Source organism: Sciurus vulgaris, assembly GCF_902686455.1.
Source record: "Sciurus vulgaris genome assembly, chromosome: 1".
In the NCBI taxonomy this organism is placed as follows: domain Eukaryota; kingdom Metazoa; phylum Chordata; class Mammalia; order Rodentia; family Sciuridae; genus Sciurus; species Sciurus vulgaris.
The window spans coordinates 180822899-180845861 of record NC_136461.1 but is presented as its reverse complement, the minus strand read 5'-3'; the positions used below and the strand labels follow the sequence as shown (position 1 = coordinate 180845861).

Below are 22963 nucleotides of genomic sequence, written 5' to 3'. Positions count from 1 at the left end.
TGTTCTTTACCAGGAGTATGAAAGGTTTGGGTCTGTGGCTCACAGATTCATGTCATGTTAACATCTGACTGGCAGCTTGGGTCTTCGTGATTCAAAAAGGAGTTAATATGACTCCCACAGCATAAGAAATAAAAGCAAGAATCAACAACTAGGATAGATTCAAACTAAAAAGCTTTCTCTCAGCAAAGGAAACTATCAGTAATGTCAAGAGAGAGCCTACAGAGTGGGAGAAAATCTTTGCCACTCATACTTCAGATAGAGCACTAATTTCCAGAATATATAAAGAACTCAAAATACTCTACACCAAGAATACAAATAATTCAATCAACAAATGAGCTAAGGAAATGAACAGACACTTCACAAAAGAAGACTTACAAGCAATCAACAGATATATAAAAAAATGTTCAACATCTCTAGTAATAAGAGAAATGCAAATCAAAACTACACTAAGATTCCATCTCACCCCAATTAGAATGGTGATTATCAAGAACACAAGCAACAATAGGTGTTGGCGAGGATGTGGGGAAAAAGGTACACTCATACATTGCTGATGGGGTTGCAAATTAGTGCAGCCACTCTGGAAAGCAGTGTGGAGATTCCTCAGAAAGCTTGAAATAGAACCACCATTTGACCCAGCTATCCCACTCCTCAGCCTATTCCCAAAGGACTTAAAATCAGCATACTACAGAGATACAGCCACATCAATTTTCATTACTGCTCAATTCACAATAGCCAGATTGTGGAACCAACCTGGATGTCCTTCAATTGATGAATGGATAAAGAAACTGTGATATATATATCACATTGTGTATATATATATACACAATGGAATATTACTGAGCCATAAAGAATGATAAAATTATGGCATTTGCAGGCAAATGGATGAAATTGGAGAATATCATGCTAAGTGAGATAAGCCAGTCTCAAAAAACCAAAGGTCGAATGATCTCACTGATAAGCAGATGATGACACATAATGGGGGTGGGAGGGGTTAGGGTTAGGGTTAGGGTTAGGGAGGGGGGCAAGAATGGAGGAAGGAAGGACTGTATAGAGGGAAAAGAGGGGTGGGAGGGGTGGGGGGAAGGGAAAAAATAACAGAATGAATCAAACAACATTACCCTATGTAAATTTATGATTACACAAATGGTATGCCTTTACTCCATGTACAAACAGAGAAACAACATGTATATCCCATTTGTTTACAATAAAAATAAAATAAAATAAAATAGTTGCGCCCATAGAGATTCTGGAAGATCCACCAATGTAGCAGAGTGGAAAGGATAAAGACAATCTCTCTCTAGTACAATCTGAGTCCCTTTAATACTAATCTCCTAAAATTAAGGCTGCAAATGGTTTGACTCTCCCTCTTCTTAGTTTTCTGTGTAGAGCAATAAATCAAGTCAGACTTTTGGTTTGAACCTCCGCTCTTCCCTTGGTTCTTGAGTGAATTTGGGCCTCTCTCTGAACCTCAGTTTCCTCACCCATAAAGTGACAATGACAATTCCTCTTTTAACTGGCAGCCACATCTGGAAAGCCGCATGACATCTTGGAGGCTTGGCATGACCTACCATGATGGGTGTTCAATAAGTCTGTGATCATGAATCTGTCTAAAATGCATCAAGGTTGTCACATATCTCTATTAGGTTTTTGTAAGGTGGTAAGTCTATGAAGGTCTGCTTTACATGCCTATTAGTTATTCTAAATTATCCACAATGTCCAAAACCTAGTGCTAATACCCACTTTGTGCTTGCAAGAGTTGGAGATAAAATATAGAAAGCAGCTCTATTTTAGAGTAGCCTTTACCATGGTTTCAGGACACAAAAATTGAAATCTGAAAACGGATTGAACAACTCAATGTCCTCACTCAACTGCAAATTCAAATTCAATTCCAGACCGAAAGAGTGTATGAGAAACATACAAAGCAATAGCTGATAGAATGTATACCGTAGGATTAATTATTCTTGAAGAAATACTATTTAAGAAAAAACTCAATTGTTTTCTGTTGTTTACTTTGTGATTGAAGTTTGAAATGTTTTTCTTTTAAGGTACTAAATCAGACCTCTCGACTTGAAATTCAACTGTTGGAGAATTCGTTATCAACATACAAATTAGAGAAGCAACTTCTTCAACAGACAAATGAAATTCTAAAGATTCATGAAAAAAACAGGTGAGGACTATTTCTTTCCAAAAATATGTATGTATGTACTTCGATATCCTCCACCTCTCTGCCAACTCAAAAAAATTGATTGAAGTAGTTCTAGGGAAAAGAAATATAAAACCAAATTAATTTTAAATATGAAAAGCACAGAAGGTTTGGGACAAGTGGAGTAAATATGTCAACAATATGATCAATGTTTAGATATTTACAGTTTTGAGATACTTGCTTTTTATAACATTTAGCATAAATTTCTCTAATGTTTGGTTGTTCAAATCTACAAAAATTTCTACAATAGTTACTTGATTGTATTATGAAATTCTAAGACACAAAATATTGTCATTTTGCAACAGTATCAAGGTTTATAACCATAGAGAAAAGAATAGAGCCTCTTGAATTATCATTCAACCCACTCTTAAACTTTTGCAAATTAAGAAGATTGTCAAATTCAGAGATCTCCTGTTAGAGGGAGGAAAAATTCATATTTTTCTAGAAAATTATTTACCAGTAAATGTAATCGTGAGGGTTTTTTTTTCCCATTTAAAACCATTGTCTTGGACATAATAAATGTTTGTTAGTTTTATAGATGTTATCCCCAATTTGTTTTGTAAATTATAAAGCATCTTAGGTAAGAGAAATGGGACTTGGAACCCTTGACAGCTGGGACAGCTCAAACTATCTTATTTTAAAGTCGTTAACAATTGGTAACAGACAAATCAATCAAAGCACTAACTTTTGTAAGCTAAGTATCTTGTATTTAATTGCATTTCCTTTTATTTGGACGACTAGAAGACAAGTTTCAGTCTTTTTTCATTATAGCGCATTAAAGAACTTTGTACTGGTAGAAATTAGTGAAATAACTTTGTGTTGGTGGAACCAGAGCTTCTGCCATATTCCACAAATCAGGGAGGCACCTAAGAGGTCTGCTGTTTCTCCTCTTATTTCACGGGTGAGGGAACAGACTCAGAGGAAGTGATCTGTCCAAAGTCACAGAGCTTGCCTATGGCCGACCTGGAATGTAATCTGGGGTTCTTCACTATAATCCTCCTCTTTCCACTTTCACATATGGCTACAGGTTATCTACAACCTAAAAGGATTTCCCTACTTCATGCTAAAAGTAGACCTTAATGCCAACAATTATAATTAAACTTCTGCATGAAAAAAATAAACCCATCTGTAGGTTTAGAATCAGAAAGGGGTCACTCGTGCTATGACTCGTGTTTCTAAGTTATATATTTATTTATTCTTGTACAGTGTTATGGGGTAAACTGAATAACTATAAATAAACTTGACAGGACTTGACCCTGAACTGGCTGTCTGATGAAATGTTCTGGAATTGAAATCCTGTTGAAAAACACCACTTATCCTACTATAGTCTCACATAACCAGTTCTATGCATGCATATGACAAGTCTACTTTACTTCAGCCATCCCTTGATTTAGGGTCCCCAACCTGTACTTTACTCTTGTTGCTAAAATAAACCCATGTACATTTAGATACTTCAAAATATGTTGGGAAAACTTTTTCCAGGGATCTTGAATAAGCAGAACGATGGAAATTTTACTTTTTGAGTCATTATTTGTTTTGGGGATTATAAAAATAACATACATTGTTGTAGCAAAAGGAGAAAATACATAAAGGAAAATTAAAAGCCATAGTTCCACCACACAGAGATGAATATTTTTCTGAATAGCAAATATAAATATATTTTTCACAAAAGGTTGTGTATACTGTACACATCTTTTCAGCCTGCTTTCTTTGGAGATAGGTATATTTTTAATACCAACAAAATGTCTTCTCATATCATTCTTAATCACTACATGATATTTTCTTTTATAGGTATAACCTAGGGTGGTTTTAACCCATCTCTCAGTAGGTAAATCGCCACATATGATTTATGTCTTAAAAAGTTGCCAGCAAGATCTCACATCCGTCAATGCTTCCCCTACTGATATGTGCATTATCTCTTGGTCTGTGTTTGGCACTTTAGCTGACAAGATCCCATAAATTCAATGAGTAACCTTGAAAGGTCTGATCCTTAACTATAAAAACAAATGCTATCCTTAGGTATTGGTTATACTAAGTTCTCTCTGTCCTTTTCTTTCTCTTTTCTTTTCTGTCCCACATTCATTCTTTTTTATTATTATTTTTCTTTTAAAAAATCACTTCTACCTTCTTGAATATTTTGCCTTCCCAATATGATTTCTGAGCTAACATCTGGTATCATTTCCTATTATGGGATTTTCATTAGGAAACTTTATATTTTTTAAAGGCAAATTGATTAAAAGTTGTTCTTTCTGTTCCTTCAGTAAAAGTGAGTCAGGATGAGCTCTCAAAAGAGTTCCCTCTGGTCAAGTTCAAGACCTTCTCCTTGTGCAATAACCTCTCAGAGGATTCTGATTCCTGACTCCAAACACACACATGCTTTCTGTTGAAGACTTTTTTCCCCTAATTAAATTCTAATTTCTATTGAAAACTCATTTCCTTTTACATGCAAACTCTATCATTTATTATTCATGATAATTTTTCAAGATTATGTCAGTTTCTTTTTCCAATAAAATATGCATTGCACAAAGAGTTCAGGTATCTAGGTTTTAATTTCAATATAAGACATGTCTAATATTTCTCTCCACACTCAAATTCTTTTTTGACTCTGAACTCCTCAAATATGACGTTATCTTACATGTGGCTTTGGGAGTATTTTGGGGGGTATATTTGGGTACTGTGTTGTACCTCTTGACCTTGCTTGTATCTCTAAAGTTATCTTTCTGTCCTTCTGTGGAAGGAACAGCTAGTGGAACATCTGTTCTTAAGCCAGGCACATTTTTCTCTGAACCACTTTTTAAAAAGTGTTTTTCTTTGTAGAAATGAAAAATATCCATTTGTGGTATGTAGCCTATTTCCCTATTTTGTTTATTGTTACCATTTATTTTTATATTTACAATGGAATAAAAGGAGTTGTGCCAACCACTTTGTAGAGCAGTAAAGTGTTCCTTCCATTCAAGTGGAGAGAAGGCTAACGTCAAACATAAAGCAGTTTTTATTTTTTAAAAAAGTTTTTTGAGCTTCCCTACCTGTTCTGTACATGAATCTTAGTTCTCCAAATTTAAGAAGAAACTATTTCTACACTGAGGCATCTCTGAAAAGTAGGAACAACTTGCCTTTAGTTAGCCAGGTCTGGTTTGGATCAGCTAATACACTTTGCAGAAGGGATTATCTAAATTAAGCTTTTCTTCCTCCCCAAGGAATGTTAGGGGCTGTATCTGGGTGTGTGACTTACTAGCTTTGAGCATGATGGGGCCTTCTCAGCCAAGGCGGTGAGTTGGCCCTTAGCAGTGTCACCATCTCTTTGGCAGAACAAGGAGAAATATTTTATGGATAGGATTACACTACACAAGCATGCTGAGAGTTCCTGCTGATTTACATCCTGACAAATTAAATGCCTGGCTTGTAGGATTGAAAACGGATTTTTGGCCTCATTAGATTCACTTTTTTACCCCCTAGATAGCCAAAAACACAAAGCAAGAATGGGATTAGCAATACTTATTCTACTGTTTGTTTTCTTACCAATCTAATGGGGGTGGTTCTGAGAATCTTCCAGTTTACTCTCTTTAGGAAACATTGTTTTTCTTTTGTTGGATGCGACACTAGTCACAAAATGTGGTTTTGCTTCTTACCTCAAGGAAAAAACATTTGGAAGTACATATAACTCAGTTATATAATTGAAATTACACAACCAAGAACCCAAGTAAATGGAAAACATTAATATTTACCTTTCTCATAAGAGGGTAAGAGCACAAAGTTGGTATGCCTAATTGTCAACTTTTATTAAACTCCTCCAATTTTTCCACTGCTTCTGTTCAAAAACAATGGAAAAGAAAGGAGTACAGGGAAAGACATCATAATGCAATTTCCTTCAACAGAACCAAATAGGAGACTGGATCTTTTAGTCTAATGGATGGGCCACGGGGCTATGTTTTAAGGCACACACACATTCTATACACGATCCCAACCAACCTTTGCCACAGCCAGGCAAAATAATATTACCCGAAGAAATCTTTTTGTTGCAACAAGGTACACAAGAAGGGAAATAAGCACTCCTACATAAAAATGAAACATATGGGTTTTCTTTGTAACTATATTTAACACGCAGGTGAAGATGAGGGAAATTGCAGAGTGAAGCGAATTATACATATGGTGGCAATTCCAACTTACTTCAAGCAATACTAGCTGCTGCCTGCCTCTTTATTATAATGTAAATGTCTGGGCCAGGTGCTTTCCATGCATTATTGGTAAGCCTCTAACCAATCCTACAAAGCATGTTTTATTATTTTCATTTTACACATTAAAAACTGAAGTTCACCAAGATCAAATAACTTGCCCTTGGACCAAAGAGCTGGTGTGTGGCAAAATGAAGGTTTAAGTCCACGACAATTTTACACATTAATTATTATAAAAATATTTTCCAACATAATGCAGCCTAAAGTATAATTGATGTGGTTGTCAAGTTACTCTCTTAACACAAACAAATATAAAACTGAAGAAAGTGGTAGGCCAGTTGTTTTTGGCCTGCCACTGTCCACGTCATTATTTAGTCCTTCTAATATTGGCATAGGAAATATAAACTATTTATTTTACATTGGAAATTCACTGAACTTTTTTTGACAAGCCTCATCTATCTTCCAATTGGAGTTATGGGAAATTATTAAATTAATTAATTGTAAGTGATTGAAGTTTGTCAATTTCAATATACCAAAGTATGCATTACAAATTACTGAAATGGCATAATAAAGTAGAGGTGCTTTCATTGTTACTATGCCTAAAGAAATGAAAAATTACATCACTGCCTTTTAAAATAAAGCTCTCCTCCATTTGAGAAGTTCTTTGCAAAATACTAAAATAATACCTTGCTAACATCTAGCCATTGAACTAGGTTGAGATATATTCACTGTGTATAACAGGGATAGAGGAAAAGTGTCTTTTAAAATGCATAATTTTAAAACTTTTTTGTTCCTTGTAAATAGAAGATGCATAGGTCGATTGAAGAGAACATTGTCTCTTTTCCTTTCAATTTTCTTTTTTTTTTTTAAGTATTTTTAGTTATAGATGGGCACAATACTTTTATTTTATTTACTTTCATGTGGTACCAAGGATCGAACCTGTACTTGGCAAGCTCTCTACCACTGAGCTACAAACCCAGCCCTCAATTTTCTAAGTAATGCAATTAGTGGCATATAGCACCTTCTTTCTTTTATAAATTTCAAGTATTTCAGAATCTTAGTGTAAAAATAGAATTCTGATCAAATTGGAAATTGAAGGGTCATCTGAATTCTTCCCTTTCCCTGATACCCTGCAATTCACTAATCACTGTGGATGTCATCGATTCCCCCTCTTAAATATTTTTTTCAACCCATCCTGTCCTGTCCATTCCCATTGACTAAGTCTTAGTCAAACTCCCATTAGCTCTTGTCTTGGCCATTAGCAATTGTCTGTGCCTCAAGCCTTGTGCCAGTCAAACCTACTATTCAGTCACTGCCAAAGTCTTTCTAAAATGCAAGTCAGACTGCTGCTCTCTTTTAAGGTCCTTCCAACCCCCTAATGATTCCCTGTAACTAATTGAAGGTTCAAGTTTTTTAGCACAGGGCACAGTCTTTGATGGCTATAATGATAATTTCCCACTGTTACTTTAGCTAGTCTTAATTTTTGGAAGGTATGGCCGAATAGCTCAGAGCATGAGTTGGGAGGCCAGACCATCTGGGTTCCACTTTCCCTCTGTCCCTGCTGTAACCATCAGACATGAGTGTGTGACTTTGGGCAAGTCAACCGAGACTCTTCATGATTTGATTTACTAATTTATAATAAAGGGATGATGATAATAACACTGTGTGGCAGTGATGGGAAGATTAATTGAGTGACAGTCTGCAAAGCACTAAAAATAGTGCCTGCAGGCACAGTAGTGTTGAATCATGTTAGTTTGTCAGTGTCCTGCTAAACAGATGCTATCTCAGACAGAGCTGCTGTTTGCCTTGCCTGGCGTGGCTGATACCCACTATCTAACTCACAAACTCCTGTTCATTCTTGAAAACTTGGGGCAAATGTCATTCCCTCTGAGAACCCTCCTGTGACTTCCAGGTAGATAAAGTCATTACAATTTATGTGATAGCACCATACTGGTGTTTCCCCCTAGTTTACTTCTCTTATGACGTTATAACATATGTGCTTCTGTCTGTGCATGTGTTTATCAGTATCTATACTACTAGGCTATGACCTTTCAATTAATAAAACATAGTTTTTCTGCTCTTGGACACAGTTCTCGCATAACATCTATAGCTTTAAGTGTTTGTTGAATGGCAAATGAATAATGCACTGAGCAATGCCCTAGTAGCTCTATCCTAATTAATGCCATTTAGCTGCACACACACACACACACACACACACACACACACACAGAGTTAACAAAAAATACTTTTAGTGGAAAATACAAATCACATTTTTACATAAAATATTATAAGTCCATTAATTTCTTGTAAATCAAATAGCATTTACAGCATTATTCTGCACTTCCAAAAGCCTGCTGGCATGGCATCTAAGGTTATCAATCCATACTCTGAAGTTCCTAATTTAGCTCAACTTTTTAACTTCTGGACAGCATCTGCCTAGTTCATGTTAGACTCCTGACTGTTTACCACAATTCTCTGATAAATATTTAAAAAGTAAGTCAAATTTAATGTAAACATTAAGTGATATACACGTACTCCCAATTGCAGGTTAAAGTCTCATTAATTCTACATGAAAATCACCATCCCCCTTTGCCAAGTATCTTCCTTAATAAATTAGCAGTTTGGTATTTATTCTTCCAGACTTTTCTTAGAATATACCAATATGTACATGTGTGTATTGAGTGTTTATATTTCCCTGTGTGTTTACACAAATGCACACCCATACACAGTTGCAAACATGTACATATTTATATGCAGTATATGTATGCATATAGACTTTAAATATTCTTTTAAATGCTGAATTTATTTCTACTATTTATTTCACAACTTATGAATATTGTACACATACAACTATATGCAGATTTATCTCATTTTTTTAAAGCAACCCATTTTTGGAGATATACTATAATTGATAATTTGTTATATTTTATATTAATAGACAATTTTCCAGAATTAGAATTCACAGTCCAATTATTTAAAGTTTTTGAAAATATCAACAAATTATCTGAGAACTTCATGTTCTCCCCAAATGTGCATAGGTTTTCTAATTTCCAAAAACTTGGCTACCTGCATCTTTTCATGTTTATTAAGCATTTGCATTTCTTCTGTGTCTAGCCTAGTTGCATGTTTCTCGTTTTTCTATTATTTAACTTTGCTTTATTAACTAACATGAGCTCTTAAATGAATATTTAAATTTGTCTTGTAAGTTGCAATTATTTTGTCAAATAAGTCATTTATTGTCCAAGTTATGTCTTAATGGAAGTGTTTATGTCATGAAATTACCAGTCTCTTTTCTTCTCGATTTCTGACTTTTACAACATATTTAACTTATTCTTATTTACCCAAAACCTTAAAATTTATTTGCTAATGTTTCCTTCTAGCATCTATGCTTCTGCTACTGAACAAATGTGACTTCAGATTTTTGAAAGAAAATGTACTATTCAACTTAGAAACTTAAAGTATAAATTTAACCTGGAAAAAAAAATCACCCTTTATAAGTCCATATTTGCATCACATATAGACACTATACATTTTTAAAATAATGAAAAGCTGAAAAATTTGTAAATAAATTCAAGCAGGAAAAAATGAGCAGGTTTCTGTATTTTAACATCTTCATCCTTATTGGAAGGGCTATATTTACACACACAGCTTAGGCAACTCTCACCCCATGAATTCATTGGCTGCTATGTTAAGAGCTCTATTGTGGGAAACAATTTGAAAGGGAACACTTTTTCTGTGAAAGTTTCAAGATGTGTCCAATGATTTAAAATATTTCCAATAAGATAAGTTGTAGAAAACAGGCGATATAGAATGGGGCAGGAGAAATCAACCAAAAAATGTCAAATAAGACTTTGTACATTCATTTAGAACCTTTTACTGAAGTTCACGGCTAGATTATTTTGTTTATTTTATTCTTCATTAAAGTGCACCTCTGCCTCAAACTAGAAGTTAAGTGCCAAAATCCTATGCATGTCTCTTCTCAAAGTGTTTCCAGAAAGATGAGAAACAGGAAGTACTGAAAATCCTGTGAGAAACTCTCTTTTTGGATTTCTAACTCAATTTGTATAGATTTAGTGCACAGCTTCATAAATTGTTGTTCTGTGGAACACTAATCCTAAAAGATGCATCTTAATAAAAACTGTTTATTTAATGTAGGCTACCCAAAATCTTCACAATGGAATTCTTGTTTTGCTTAATGAGATAGACTGAATGTACTATAGGAAATAGTCCACTAGAGTTTGGAGCAAGTATCTAGTTTTGCATTATGTATTTAAGCCTAAGTTCATCTTGTTATTGAAGGCAATCATCAGCCAAGATGACAGGCTAATTTTAGAATACCTAATTTTAGGATAGTGGAGCTGTAATGTGTCTTTAAGATCAACTCTATATCTAGAGGTTTGTGTGCCTAGCTGAGGTAGCATCACCCAACTCACCATTAGGAGAAATGATAAAGAATCAGCGAAAACCTTCAGGGTCAAAATGGAACATGATCAGTACATCAGATAAGGAAATTAAATTTAATAATGGCAGAATGTTAAGGTAGCGCATTATTTATGAAAATCTAAGTTCAGATTTTTGAAACTGACTTAACAAAGAAATTTTGATTTTTGTATGTGGGAAAGATAGGAAAGTTCAAATATTGTAAAAGACAAGTTTCCAAAATAACCAGATGGAGAGAAGCAAATGTGAAGGCAATGTCAAGGTGGCGCCTTTGGTTTCTGTTAGAACACAACGGGTGGACATATTACATTATATTAAGTGAAAGAGATGAGATGTAGACAGGCATGGTGCACATGACTACAGTCTCAGATACTCAGGAGCCTGAGGCAGAAGGGATGACAAATTTGAAGCCAGCCTGGGTGACTTAGTGAGAACATGTTTCAAAATTAAAGAATGAAGAAAAAGGAGTGGGAGTGTAGCTCAGTGTACAGCCCCTCTTGGTTTGATATCCAATACGAGAAAGAGAGAGAGAGAGAGAGAGAGAGAGAGAGAGAGAGAGAGAGGACTCTATGTAGTTAGTGCTTAGTGCTTATTTTCATAGCAGTGGGCTGGGTCATGGGAAGATTTCTAGTCTAACAAGTTAGAAGACATAGTGTTTTTACCCTGGTTCTAACACTTAATATCTGCATGATTTGGGGATATTTAGATTATTACCTATATACTAGAGCTTATAAGATTTACTTGGTCTGTATCACTCTATTACTCTAAGAATCAAAGGATATAAGTTTTTTTTTTTTTAAATGCTACACAACTATAATGGTATATTACAAACATGTGATGATAACTAGAGATAGTATACAGACATTTTCTGGCAAGTAAGATTTGGATGCAAACCATTTTGGAAGCAGTGAAGAGGAAGGGCTGACTTCCAAAGTAGATAATAACCATGGATGAGAAGAATCAAAGAGGAGAGAAGAGTGGTTTGGAAACCAGGCATGAAAAGAAGAAATAGTGCGATGAAAATCCTCAAAGGAAACAGAAGGGTCAAGAAGCCAGAAGTCTCCCTGAAGAAGTCTAGAAAATTATCATTAACATGAAATATTAATGAATAAAGTCAGAGAATGATAAGAATTTAAGAGTTGTTAAAGAGTTTCAAAGAAAGAAAGAAAATGGGAAAATTACTAGAAGATAAAATTACCTGGTAGGACCTGCCATTTGGGAAACAATGTGCCTGTCATGTGACATGTTTCCAATGTGCTTGTGGTTGTCATTATATAACCTGGGTTTCCAAATCCTGTGAGATATCCCTGCTGCAGAGCAGCTTCTTGTTTCCGAGACGATCCCTTCTTCACATGACTTGATTATCTCTTCTAAGGTGACAGCTTTGTGGATATCATTTGATACCAGGTAGTGATGGTACATTGAAGTTTCTTACCAATGTACAAATGCAAGTCCTTTCTTTCACAAGTCAGAGTCCAGAATTGCTTCCTTTGGTACCAGGACTTCTTTTATCAACTTTCAACTTTCAGGTCTTTCCAAATTATGCTTTAAAAAATAAAACAAGCAAACAAACCAACCTCCTTTATTGACATCTCAGATATCTGCTGTCTCTAAGTATATGCCGTTTTACACAAGGCATACATCAAAAATAGAAAGTAGAAAAATAATATTAATGCAAAACTATGGGGAAAATATATTTTGTCTAAAAAGAAGCTTCTTATAGTTTGTTTCTTTTTTTAAATTTGAGTTTTGCTCACTAAAAATACTTAGACCAGGAAGAGTATCATTTTATATTTTACATAACTATTGGCTCTTAGCAACTAATAAACATAAGATATATATATAAAACACATGTTATATTACCTACTGATTAGGAAAACTGGAAGCCAGTGATTATCATATTTCAGACAAATACGTTAATTCAGAACTTTATCCAGTATTATGAGACTATATAACTTTTAAATTTTGAGCTATACATGATCATCATTTTAATTATGAATGTTTAATTTTTCTGCTAGGATACTACAACTCCTATGAGTTTGAAAGACAATTTTTTAATAAGTTAATAACACTAGATATGAGAATCTTGTATCTGATCATTACTCCAGAAATAGATACAAAGGTAATTAAGAAATAAACTGAGAATGAGCTGAGGTATCAGTCGTGGTTAATTCTCAGAGGGGAAAGCCCAAATTCAACAGACACAAGCACACTCGTCACTTAACTAGTAGGTGGGGTGACATTTTTAATCAATAGAGATAATAGAGAAGTTTTTTTTTTTTTTTCCTTTTACTGCAAACATCTCTAACAGCACCAAGTTATTGGCACAGAAGGAACTACTAAGGGATGAGTCATAACTACCCCTTAGAGATATTGTCTTTCATCTTACTCTGATTTCCTTGCTAAAGTTTTCTTTTCTAAAATAAAAGTGACCACCACATTTTCCTCACTCAACTACAGCCAAGATCTGTCCAATTTGGGTAGCGATCCTTTCTCTGCTCATGTCCAGTAGAATGAAGGCAACTCACATGAGAAGCTTGCGTTTTCTGACCTTGCATAAAACACCAAGTGTCCCCTGATAGGTCTGCACATGAATGCTGCACCTGTGAACTAGATGCACTACACAGAAGGTAGTGTAAGGTAGGGTCTTACACACAGGCTCAACTCCATAGGCAACTTTTCTGGCACATTCTCCTCTGAAGAAAGTTTTTTTTTTTTTTTTTTTTTTTTTTTTTTTTTAGCAAAGATCTGGAATGTCCAAAAGTACTTCTTGTCATATTTCTTCATGTCTGTAAAAGATAACCAGATATTACAGTTTGCCCCCTAGTACACAGAGTTGGAAAGTTTGACTACAGACACACTCTATTGTACAATTTAAGTATTAAACTTAAAATACTCCCTAGTGTCTTCTTTTCGAAAACTTAAGGAAATGACTATTTCTCTAGGTATTAAGTGCCCATTCTGGTATGCTGCCTTTGAATAACACCTTGTAAACTAAGGACTGGTTGAACCTTCTGCAAACAGAACTGAGAAAGTCAAATAAGCCTTTCTCCTGAGGAATAGAAGTATATTGAATACTCTATAAAATGTAAATGCTTTTTATTTCAAGTCAGTTTCTAGGATCCAAGAGGACTTCTGCATTCACGGTCACTTTTCATGTCCCATACGTTAGGAGAGGATCATTTAAAGATCACATCACTTTGAACAAAGCATCCCAAGTCCTGTAAGACCCTGACAGGCCTCATGAAGTCTTTCTTTCCTGATTTACATAGTTATGTCACTAAGCCTCACCTGAACGCTCACATTGGAAATAAAGGAAATTAGTAGTTAACATGACCTGGTATGAAGAATACCAAGAATTTTTGACCTCAGATGGAAAACTTTCTGGTCCAATAGTGTCTACATCAATTATATTCTTCCCTCATCCCACTGATTGTGAAATGTAATCAGTTTAAATTTAATTTAAATCAATATGAATGTTTCAAAATCCCAAATGAATGAAGAAAAGTAAATGAAAAAATACATTCTGTATTTTGTTCATATTTTTTCTGAACTATTTCACCTGTTTCTATTGGACCATTACTTAATGAAAGTTATACTATAACTTCTTTAGGCTATAATTGTCTGAGTCTAAATCAGCAACCCTGGCTATAAGAGATATATCCCAGGAAATTAATGAGACTTAAGAAGGAAATATTACTTTGACAATATCTGGCTTAATAATTCTTCATTTGACTTATATATACAACTCCTATTTTTAAACTATATAGATTCTTGAGCCTCTCAAGAAAATAAAAACTTTGATAGTGAAATACCTATTTTAATTTTCTCTTACACTCAGGAACTAGTTGAATTACTAGTTTATTTTTGTAATATACAAAAAAAAATTATTTCTATAAGCAAAACTTTTTTGCAGAAAATGTGTGAATACAATGTCCTAGAGTGTTTAGTTATTGATAATCATCCAAGTGGCTTCTTTTGGCCTCAGTTTTCTTATCTCTAAAATGGGATCATCATGTTTACTCAATGAGTTTGTGGTATACCATATATACATATAACCTCTACCTGTCAATTGTATAGCTCAAAATTGCTACAAGAGTAAATTTTAAATGTCTCATCACAAAAGAAATGACGTTTGTGAGATGATGGTTATGTTAATTAGCATGATTTGATTATTGCATATAATATACAAAAATAAACAGTAGTTTATTTTTGAAATAAATAAACTAAATAAACTACTGTTTACTTTTGTATATTACTGTTTATTACTGTTTATTTTTGTATATTATTTTAAAAAGTAAGTCTAATTTTCACTTCCTTGTAGTTTATTAGAACATAAAATCTTAGAAATGGAGGGTAAACACAAGGAAGAATTGGACACCTTAAAGGAAGAGAAAGAGAACCTCCAAGGCCTGGTTACTCGTCAAACATACATAATCCAGGAGCTGGAGAGACAGTTAAACAGGGCCACCACCAACAACAGTGTTCTACAGAAGCAGCAGCTAGAGCTGATGGACACAGTCCACAACCTCGTCAGCCTCTGCACTAAAGAAGGTGGTAAGAATTTCTTCCTTGCTTTGGTTTTGTAAATACCTTATTTTATATGAGCAAATAGCAATTCACTATGATCTTCTCTGTGGCATTGATTGCTCTGTGAAAACAGCAGGTGAGCTTTAGTTTTGGAAGTATATGTGAGGTTTTGCTGACAGTTTCCTTATGTTCCTAATTTCAGAGAATATATTCCTAAATGCAAATTTGCAAATCCATAATATTTTTCTAGAAGAGTTTTCTAACTTCTTTGTTTTTCATCTTTTTTGAACTGAGGTAATCTATTGCATTGTCATGGATAACAATTTGATATTATGGTGTTAAAAACTTAACCATATAAGGATCGAAATTAACTAAAGCTAAAGATGACTCTTGAGTGCTGGGAGGAGTTTCAGGAGTGTCCCCATTTTAAAATTAATGTCCTATGGGTCATCTTTGAACTGTTAGGGTGCTACCAGCTGATGATTTTGTCAATGTGGTGGATTTTTAAAGAAAAAAGATCTTAATGAAAACTCATATTAATTGTTTGCTTTTTGGGAAGAGAGGTGGAGGAAAATGTAGCTTTCAAAGAAAAGGAAATTAGAGACAGTTCCCAAAATTAAAATGCATGAGAAAAAATAATTATTATTAAAAGCATTTTTTAAGATCACTTCCTTAGTCTCATGCAGGGAAGATTTAACTGAGGTATCTAGAAAAAAAATTTTTTTTCTGGGATATTTTTGCAATAGTAGAAAATATAATTTTTTTTTTTTTTTAAATCTCACTATGTCTGGAGTCATGTAGCCACTGGAAATATCTGCAGGCTTCTTTTTAGAGTACCTCCTTCTACCCACCTGTCCACATACCAAGTTTGAATGAGTACCTCTGTGTGCATCTGTCCATTGCCAACCAAACCTCTTTTCCAAGACCCAGTGTGGGTCTTCAAAGTTTGGGGCTTGAGATCACCTTCTATAGTCCTGCTTTCTAACCAACCTTTTTCTGAGTGAAAATGAAATCATAAATGGTGATGAGTGAAGATTCCAATAACCTCTGGAAGTTACTGGAGTCACTGAACTGTGTCTCATGTGACCATGATATACTGGGTCATGCATATACGATGTACAAATGTGGGGGCTACTTTAATTTAATCGTGAACTTGAGTGACATGAAGAATTAGCTCAATTTCAAACTTCTATGTATAGATATGAATATAGAAGATAACTCTGTATTAAGTGATCTTGTTTTAACGACATTTCACATTTCTCTGTTACACTCCATTACCTTGAGTTATATCTCCTTTAGATAGTCTAAACAAACCTTTAATATACTTTGTAAAGTAACATTTTTTTTTTAAACAGTGGGTCCCCAGAGCTCCATTTGGGTGTGCTCAGTAATGTGATTGGGAAGGGAAAAACCTGCTAATCAGTCAGAGCCTGCCAAAACCCTGAGTCGAAGCCCACTGGAAGGAAAGCTTGGTAGGATTGTGCCAGAGAATTTTAATAGAGCTCATGAGTATTTAGAAATTAAGCATTAATATGAGACATATCTACTCTCATATTGAGATGAATACATTTGGGGAAAAATTGAAAACACATTTTTCTTATCATCCTGAGGCTTGAAGCACATGGAGTTGGGTAGTGTTTTTTTTTTTTTCTTCACAATTTTAGAGATGTCAAACTCTGGTGATTCTCACAGAGCTCATATGTCTGCCTACTTATCATAATTGAGCTTTCTTGAGTATTTGTCTTATAAATATGTCTTTAAGCTTTTAGAGGCAGGGAGTGTGGCTTTAAAATCAAAATTTCTGCCTGGGTTTGGTGTTCGGGTGTAATATCAAGTAACCAAGCATCGTTCAGCTCATTTAGTAGTTACTCTCCTCATCCACTCAGGGTGTGAGGAAAGTAACTGTCTACTGCATGATTTAGCACATCCAGAAAATAGTAATAATAATAATAGAGACAGAAACTCTCTCATACTCTAGACCTCCAGCTATAGTTTTTTTTCCTTTTAATGATGCAATTGTAAAGCAAATCCTGCTTTAGCTACAGGGTCTTGACCCTCATGTAAGGGTATTGCCTGATTATCCATTGGGTTCTATGTTCTCAGAGACATAGATTTTATTTGCTTCTTGTTAATCTTTTGTTCACTTTAATCTCAGTTAAATATTCTAACTAAATACTTACTTTAGGACTCACAAGAGACACAAAACTGGGAAGTTAGCTCTCAATAAGGTTTATATCCAGATGTCAGTTATCTGAGTATCTTTATTTTCACTTAGCCATAGTCTTCACTTACTATGAGTCTAAAATTTAAAATGGCTAATAGCATAATAGCAGTTTAAATATCAGTTATCCTATATTCACATATGAAAAGAATTTTTTAAAATAATATTTATCACTGACAAAAAAGTTAATGAAAAATAAAGAAAAGTTTAAAAAAGAAGATAAATATCAGTTAATAAAGTGAACTTTGATTTTATAAAGTCTCTCATGTATGACCCAAATTTTATTTATTTATATATCTATTATTTATCAAAGGATTATATGCAAATATTTTACTTTTAAGTTTGTACACAAATATTCCAAAATCAACACACCATTACAAATCCACCAAAATCTCTAAAATGTACATTTAAAAGATTTTCTTAAAATATCACAATCCGTGTCACAGTTCAAAAAAACCCAAAGTCAAATGTTTTAATTGAACCTAAAAGTCTTATTTCAATCTGACCCAGTCAATTGTGGAGAGACACCTGCATAGAATTCATACAACACAAGGGAATAACTTTAGTGATTTACCTGTTAACAGCAATTTAATTTAACCTTTATGAAGCTATCTCAGCATTTTTAAAGTCAGGATAATTATGTCTATTTCACCATGTTAACTAAATGATGTTCAATATAAAAGCAAATGACCAAGTGCTGAGGACACAGTTGACTCATTAAACTCTAATGGCTTCTTTCTTCTCCAAGGGACAAGATTTAATTAAACACTCATTAATTACATTATTTCTATAAGCAAAACTTTTTTGCAGAAAATGTGTGAATACAATGTCCTAGAGTGTTTAGCTATTGATAATCATCCAAGTGGCTTCTTTTGGCCTCAGTTTTCTTATCTCTAAAGTGGGATCATCATGTTTACTCATTGAGTTTGTGGTATACCATAAATACATATAACCTCTACCTGTCAATTGTATAGCTCAAAATTGCTACAAGAGTGAATTTTAAATGTCTCATCACAAAAGAAATGACATTTGTGAGATGATGGTTATGTTAATTAGCATGATTTGATTATTGCATATAAATTAATGTGAACATGTATCAAAACATCACATTTTACTCATAATTATTATTTGTCAAAAAAACAAAAAAATAAAATATCTGGAACAAATAAAATACTTAATAAAATACATATTTTTAAAATAATTTTAAAAGACAGAAAAAATTTAACATCTATATCTGTTCATAGTACTCAAAATATAGTTTTTAAAATTTCATTTTCATGCCTTCTAAAGTGCTTATAAAAGTTACATGATAAAGGAATTCCTAGGAAGTAAGTTTGGACTTGAAATGTACTTTCTCCAAACATTCGCTTGGTCTAGGAACCGTAATATATTTTGCACAAAAGGAGCACCTTGGTGTAGTTCCACAGGACTTTTCTATTACAATGTCTGATGCCATGAGATGCACCAAAGCTAAGTAGACCTGCTGAACAGATTTCTTGAAATAATTTATCAAACTTGATTGAGCACGTTCCACATAGTGATGTCTTAGGCAAATAGTCATTTTTAACTGAATTGTATTCGTTTTGTGTTGCTTCCAGGTAACATATTTATTTTTGTCAAACTTTAGTCTGCAAACATTTGGTCGCATTTATTCTTAGAAACATTACCCACTAAAGAAATATGATCCTCAATGTTATCACAGTGTCAAAGCTTAGCTGATTGCTTCATGCTTTTGGCAATTCACAGTTATTGCTGGAATTAAATAGTTTACATTGATAATGGCATGGAAACAAAGTTGGAATTCTTTGGGGGAGGATAATTGAGTACAGTGACTGTCAAAGACTCACTAGTCATTTATGTGTACTGGTGATTAAAACATCATCACATACATTGAACACACACAGGCAAACCTCCTATTGTGTGATTGAGAATTTAGTTTTCAATGAAGCAGGTACCAAATAAGGAAGAAAAAAGAACAAAAATTAAAAAAGAAAACAGTGTTTAGGTTCCATCTTAAAATGACACAGACTAAATATCTCACAGTCCTAATCAGCTTGGAGCACATTCCTGCTATACTAAAATGTGATTCATAAATTTCTCCATTCATTCAAAATATAGTTCTGCAACAACTGTTCTGTTTCAGATCCTCTTCTGGGGGATAAGAATGTTTATCCATTTTCATTTAACAAACACTTGCTAAGTGACTATAGTGTGCCAGATACCGTTCAGACCACTGGGAAGAAAAAGAAAAAAAAAAAAAAAAAGAAAGAAAGAAAGATGTAAGATGTATTTCAGTCTGTGACTTTAAGGAACCTGGAGTCTGAGAGGAGAGAAACTGGTAAATGACCAATTATGTTCTAGAATTCATCATTTGAGGTGAGCCCTGGAGATAATGCAGCAGCAAATCACACTGAAGGAATATTAAAATTCCAGCAAGGACACAGGAGTGAGGGCAGACTAAATCTTCTACAGAGTCTTCTTGGGAAAGGGGGACATCAAGGAGGATGCATTTTTGTTTTGTCATAAAGCAATGAGGAGTCAATATATGAGGATGTTGATAACATTTGCATTTTAGAAAAATAACCCCAGTCACAATGTAGGAAGAATGTACTGGAAAGTTGAAAATCTTGAAAGCAGAGAGACTAGATAGATATTTTTGTCATTATTTCATTAGAAAAATTTTAGCACAAGCCAGTTTTCTGAGCCCTGTGCAAATATTAGTTCACTTAATTCTGATAATATCCCTGTAAGATAAGTGCCATTACTCACTTCCTATGAAAAATAAAGAAACTAAGCACATAGTGACAAGTAAGTTCTAAATAACAAACTGCTAGCAAGTGAGTGGGCTGAGATTTGGACCCAGAGTCTGGTTCTGAAATCTGTATATTAACTATTATATTACATTAGGAAGGGAAGGTAGAGTTGATTTCCATTAGGTTCTCGAAGTGAAGTGATTCCTTAGGAGAGAAATAAGGTTAAAATGAAACAGAGGCAAATAAATGGAAAGTAAGTGAGGGAAATTTATAACCAAAATAATCATAATCCACAACAATGACTTTAAAATATACAATGGAGACAAGATAGACAGTTCAACAAATGGTGCTGAGAAAACTGGAAATCCATATGCAGTAAAATGAAATTAAACCTCTATCTCTCACCCTGCACAAAACTCAGCTCAAAATGGATTAAGGACTTAGGAATTAGACCAAGACTCTGCACCTAATAGAAGACAAAGTAGGTCTGAATCTTCATCATTTTGATTTAGGATCAGACTTCCTTAACAAGACTCCCAAAGCACAAGAGAACAAAGCAAGAATCAATAAATAGGATGGACTCAAACTAAAAAGCTTTTTCTCAGCAAAGGATACAATCAATAATGTGAAAAGAGAGCCCACAGAGTGGGAGAAAATCTTTTCTACATGCACTTCAGATAGAGTAGTAATCTCCAAAATTTATAAAGAATTTACAAAACTTTACACCAAAAATACAAAGAACCCAATCAATAAATGGGCCAAGGAACTAGACAGACACTTTACAGAAGAAGACATACAGATGATTAATAAATGTATGAAAAAGTGTTCAACATCTCTAGTAATTAGAGAAATGCAAATCAAAACAACTCTAAGAGTTCATCTTACTTCAATTAGAATAGCTATTATCAAGAACACAAACAATAATAGATGTTGGTGTGGATGTAGGAAAAAAGACACACTTACTTTGCTGGTGGAGTTGTAAATTGGTGCAGCACTCTGGAAAGCCGTGTGGAGAAGCCTCGGAAAACTTGGAATGGACCCACCTTTTGACCCAGTTATCCCACTCCTTGGTTTATACCCAAAGGATTAAGAATTAGCATACTACAGTAACGCAGCAACATCAATGTTTATAGCAACTCAATCCACAATAACTAGATTGTGGAACCAACCTAGATGCCCTTCAACAAATGAATGGCTAAAGAAACTGTGGTATATATACACAATGGAATATAATTCAGTCATAAAGAAGAATAATATTATGGCATTTGCAAATAAATGGATGGAATTGGAGAATAGCATGCTAAGTGAAATAAGCCAATCCCAAAAAAATAAAGGCTGAATTTTTTCCCTTATAAGTGGAGGATGATATATAATGGGGGTGGTGTGGTTGGGGGTGAGAAAAGAATGGAGGAACTTTAGATTACGTACAGGGAAATGAGAGGAGGTGTATGAAAGATGGTGGAAGGTGACAGACATCATTACCCTAGGTACATGTATGATTACATGAATGGTGTGAATCTACATTGTGCACAACCATAGAAATGAAATGATGTACCCCATTTGTGTACAATGAATCAAAATGCAGTCTGTAGAAAGTAAAAAAAAAAAAAAAAGAAGTAGTAGTATTAAATATAATTTCCAAATTTCCAGGTTAAGTAACTGAGAAGGTATTGATGACTTTTTTGAAAATCAGCAACCAGTATGGAGAGGTAGGAGTAAGCTGGAAAGAGAAGGAGTTTAGTTTTGCACCTATGGACTGAGGAGCCTTGGAGTCCCAGCAGGCAGGGGAATAGGAACCTGGAGTTCAGAAGAGAAATCTGACTGGTGTATTCTCAGAAGAGACAAGTGACAAATCATTGAAGGTGCATATAAAATAATGACTCCTAACCACATGGAAGGGTCACAAATCCATTGGAAAATCTGACACAATTTGTGGGATCTATCCTTCCTACTTACCTAACCCTCATAGTGCAAGACACAGGCACAAACTTGTGTACAGTTTCAAGGAATTTACATATCATGGATAAAAGTGTATTTTATAAAATTGGGTGTGTAAAATCAAATCAAAATAGAAATTTTGGAGTTATTTATGGGATAGATTAAGAGAGAGAGAAAGGAAAACAGTGAATTAGGGGGGAAACAGCAATGAGCAGTGTGGTAGGAAATCAAGACTGTAGGGAAAGGTGTTCTTTTCAGTGAAAGTGCTATTTGGAACTGGGTTGTGACCTTTGGCAGCAAGACTCAACTGCACCACTCAAGTACATAGCATGAAGATTAAAATGAGTGAGAGGAAGTGAAAATAGAAACTCTGGTGCTCCCAAATTTGAAAAACTTAGATGTGAAAGGACAGGAACGGGTTCAGGTAGACAGGCACACAGGGGACAGAGACAGGAGTAAAGGAAACTTAAAAAAAAAAAAAAAAAAATCACAAGGCATACACATTTACATACTTAGTTCCCTACTAAGAAATTCAAATTTCAGCTCATAGGAGCCTTTTGTGAAGTTCGTTTCAAAAATTCCTTCATATCATCTGAATGACATAATGACTGATAGTAAAGATTTTTAAGTGATCTCCATTATTTGGGCTGAAGGTCTTTCCCAGAGGCTGATTGCAGTGGTATGGGATATTTGATCATTATTTTCT

General features: G+C 34.3%; 1 protein-coding gene across 4 annotated transcripts in view; it reads left to right on the top strand.

Annotated features, from left to right (window-relative positions):
- The window catches only part of ANGPT1 (angiopoietin 1), a 236861-nt gene that overhangs the window by 147570 nt on the left and 66328 nt on the right, over positions 1–22963 (top strand). For 3 of the 4 annotated variants that reach the window (XM_079105265.1, XM_079105263.1, XM_079105266.1), the window contains 2 exons: positions 2046–2167; positions 15140–15372. In XM_079105265.1, coding sequence (XP_078961391.1) covers positions 2046–2167; positions 15140–15372 — 355 coding nt within the window. The remainder of the gene's footprint in view (positions 1–2045; positions 2168–15139; positions 15373–22963) is intronic. The other variant, XM_079105264.1, reaches the window with a different exon arrangement.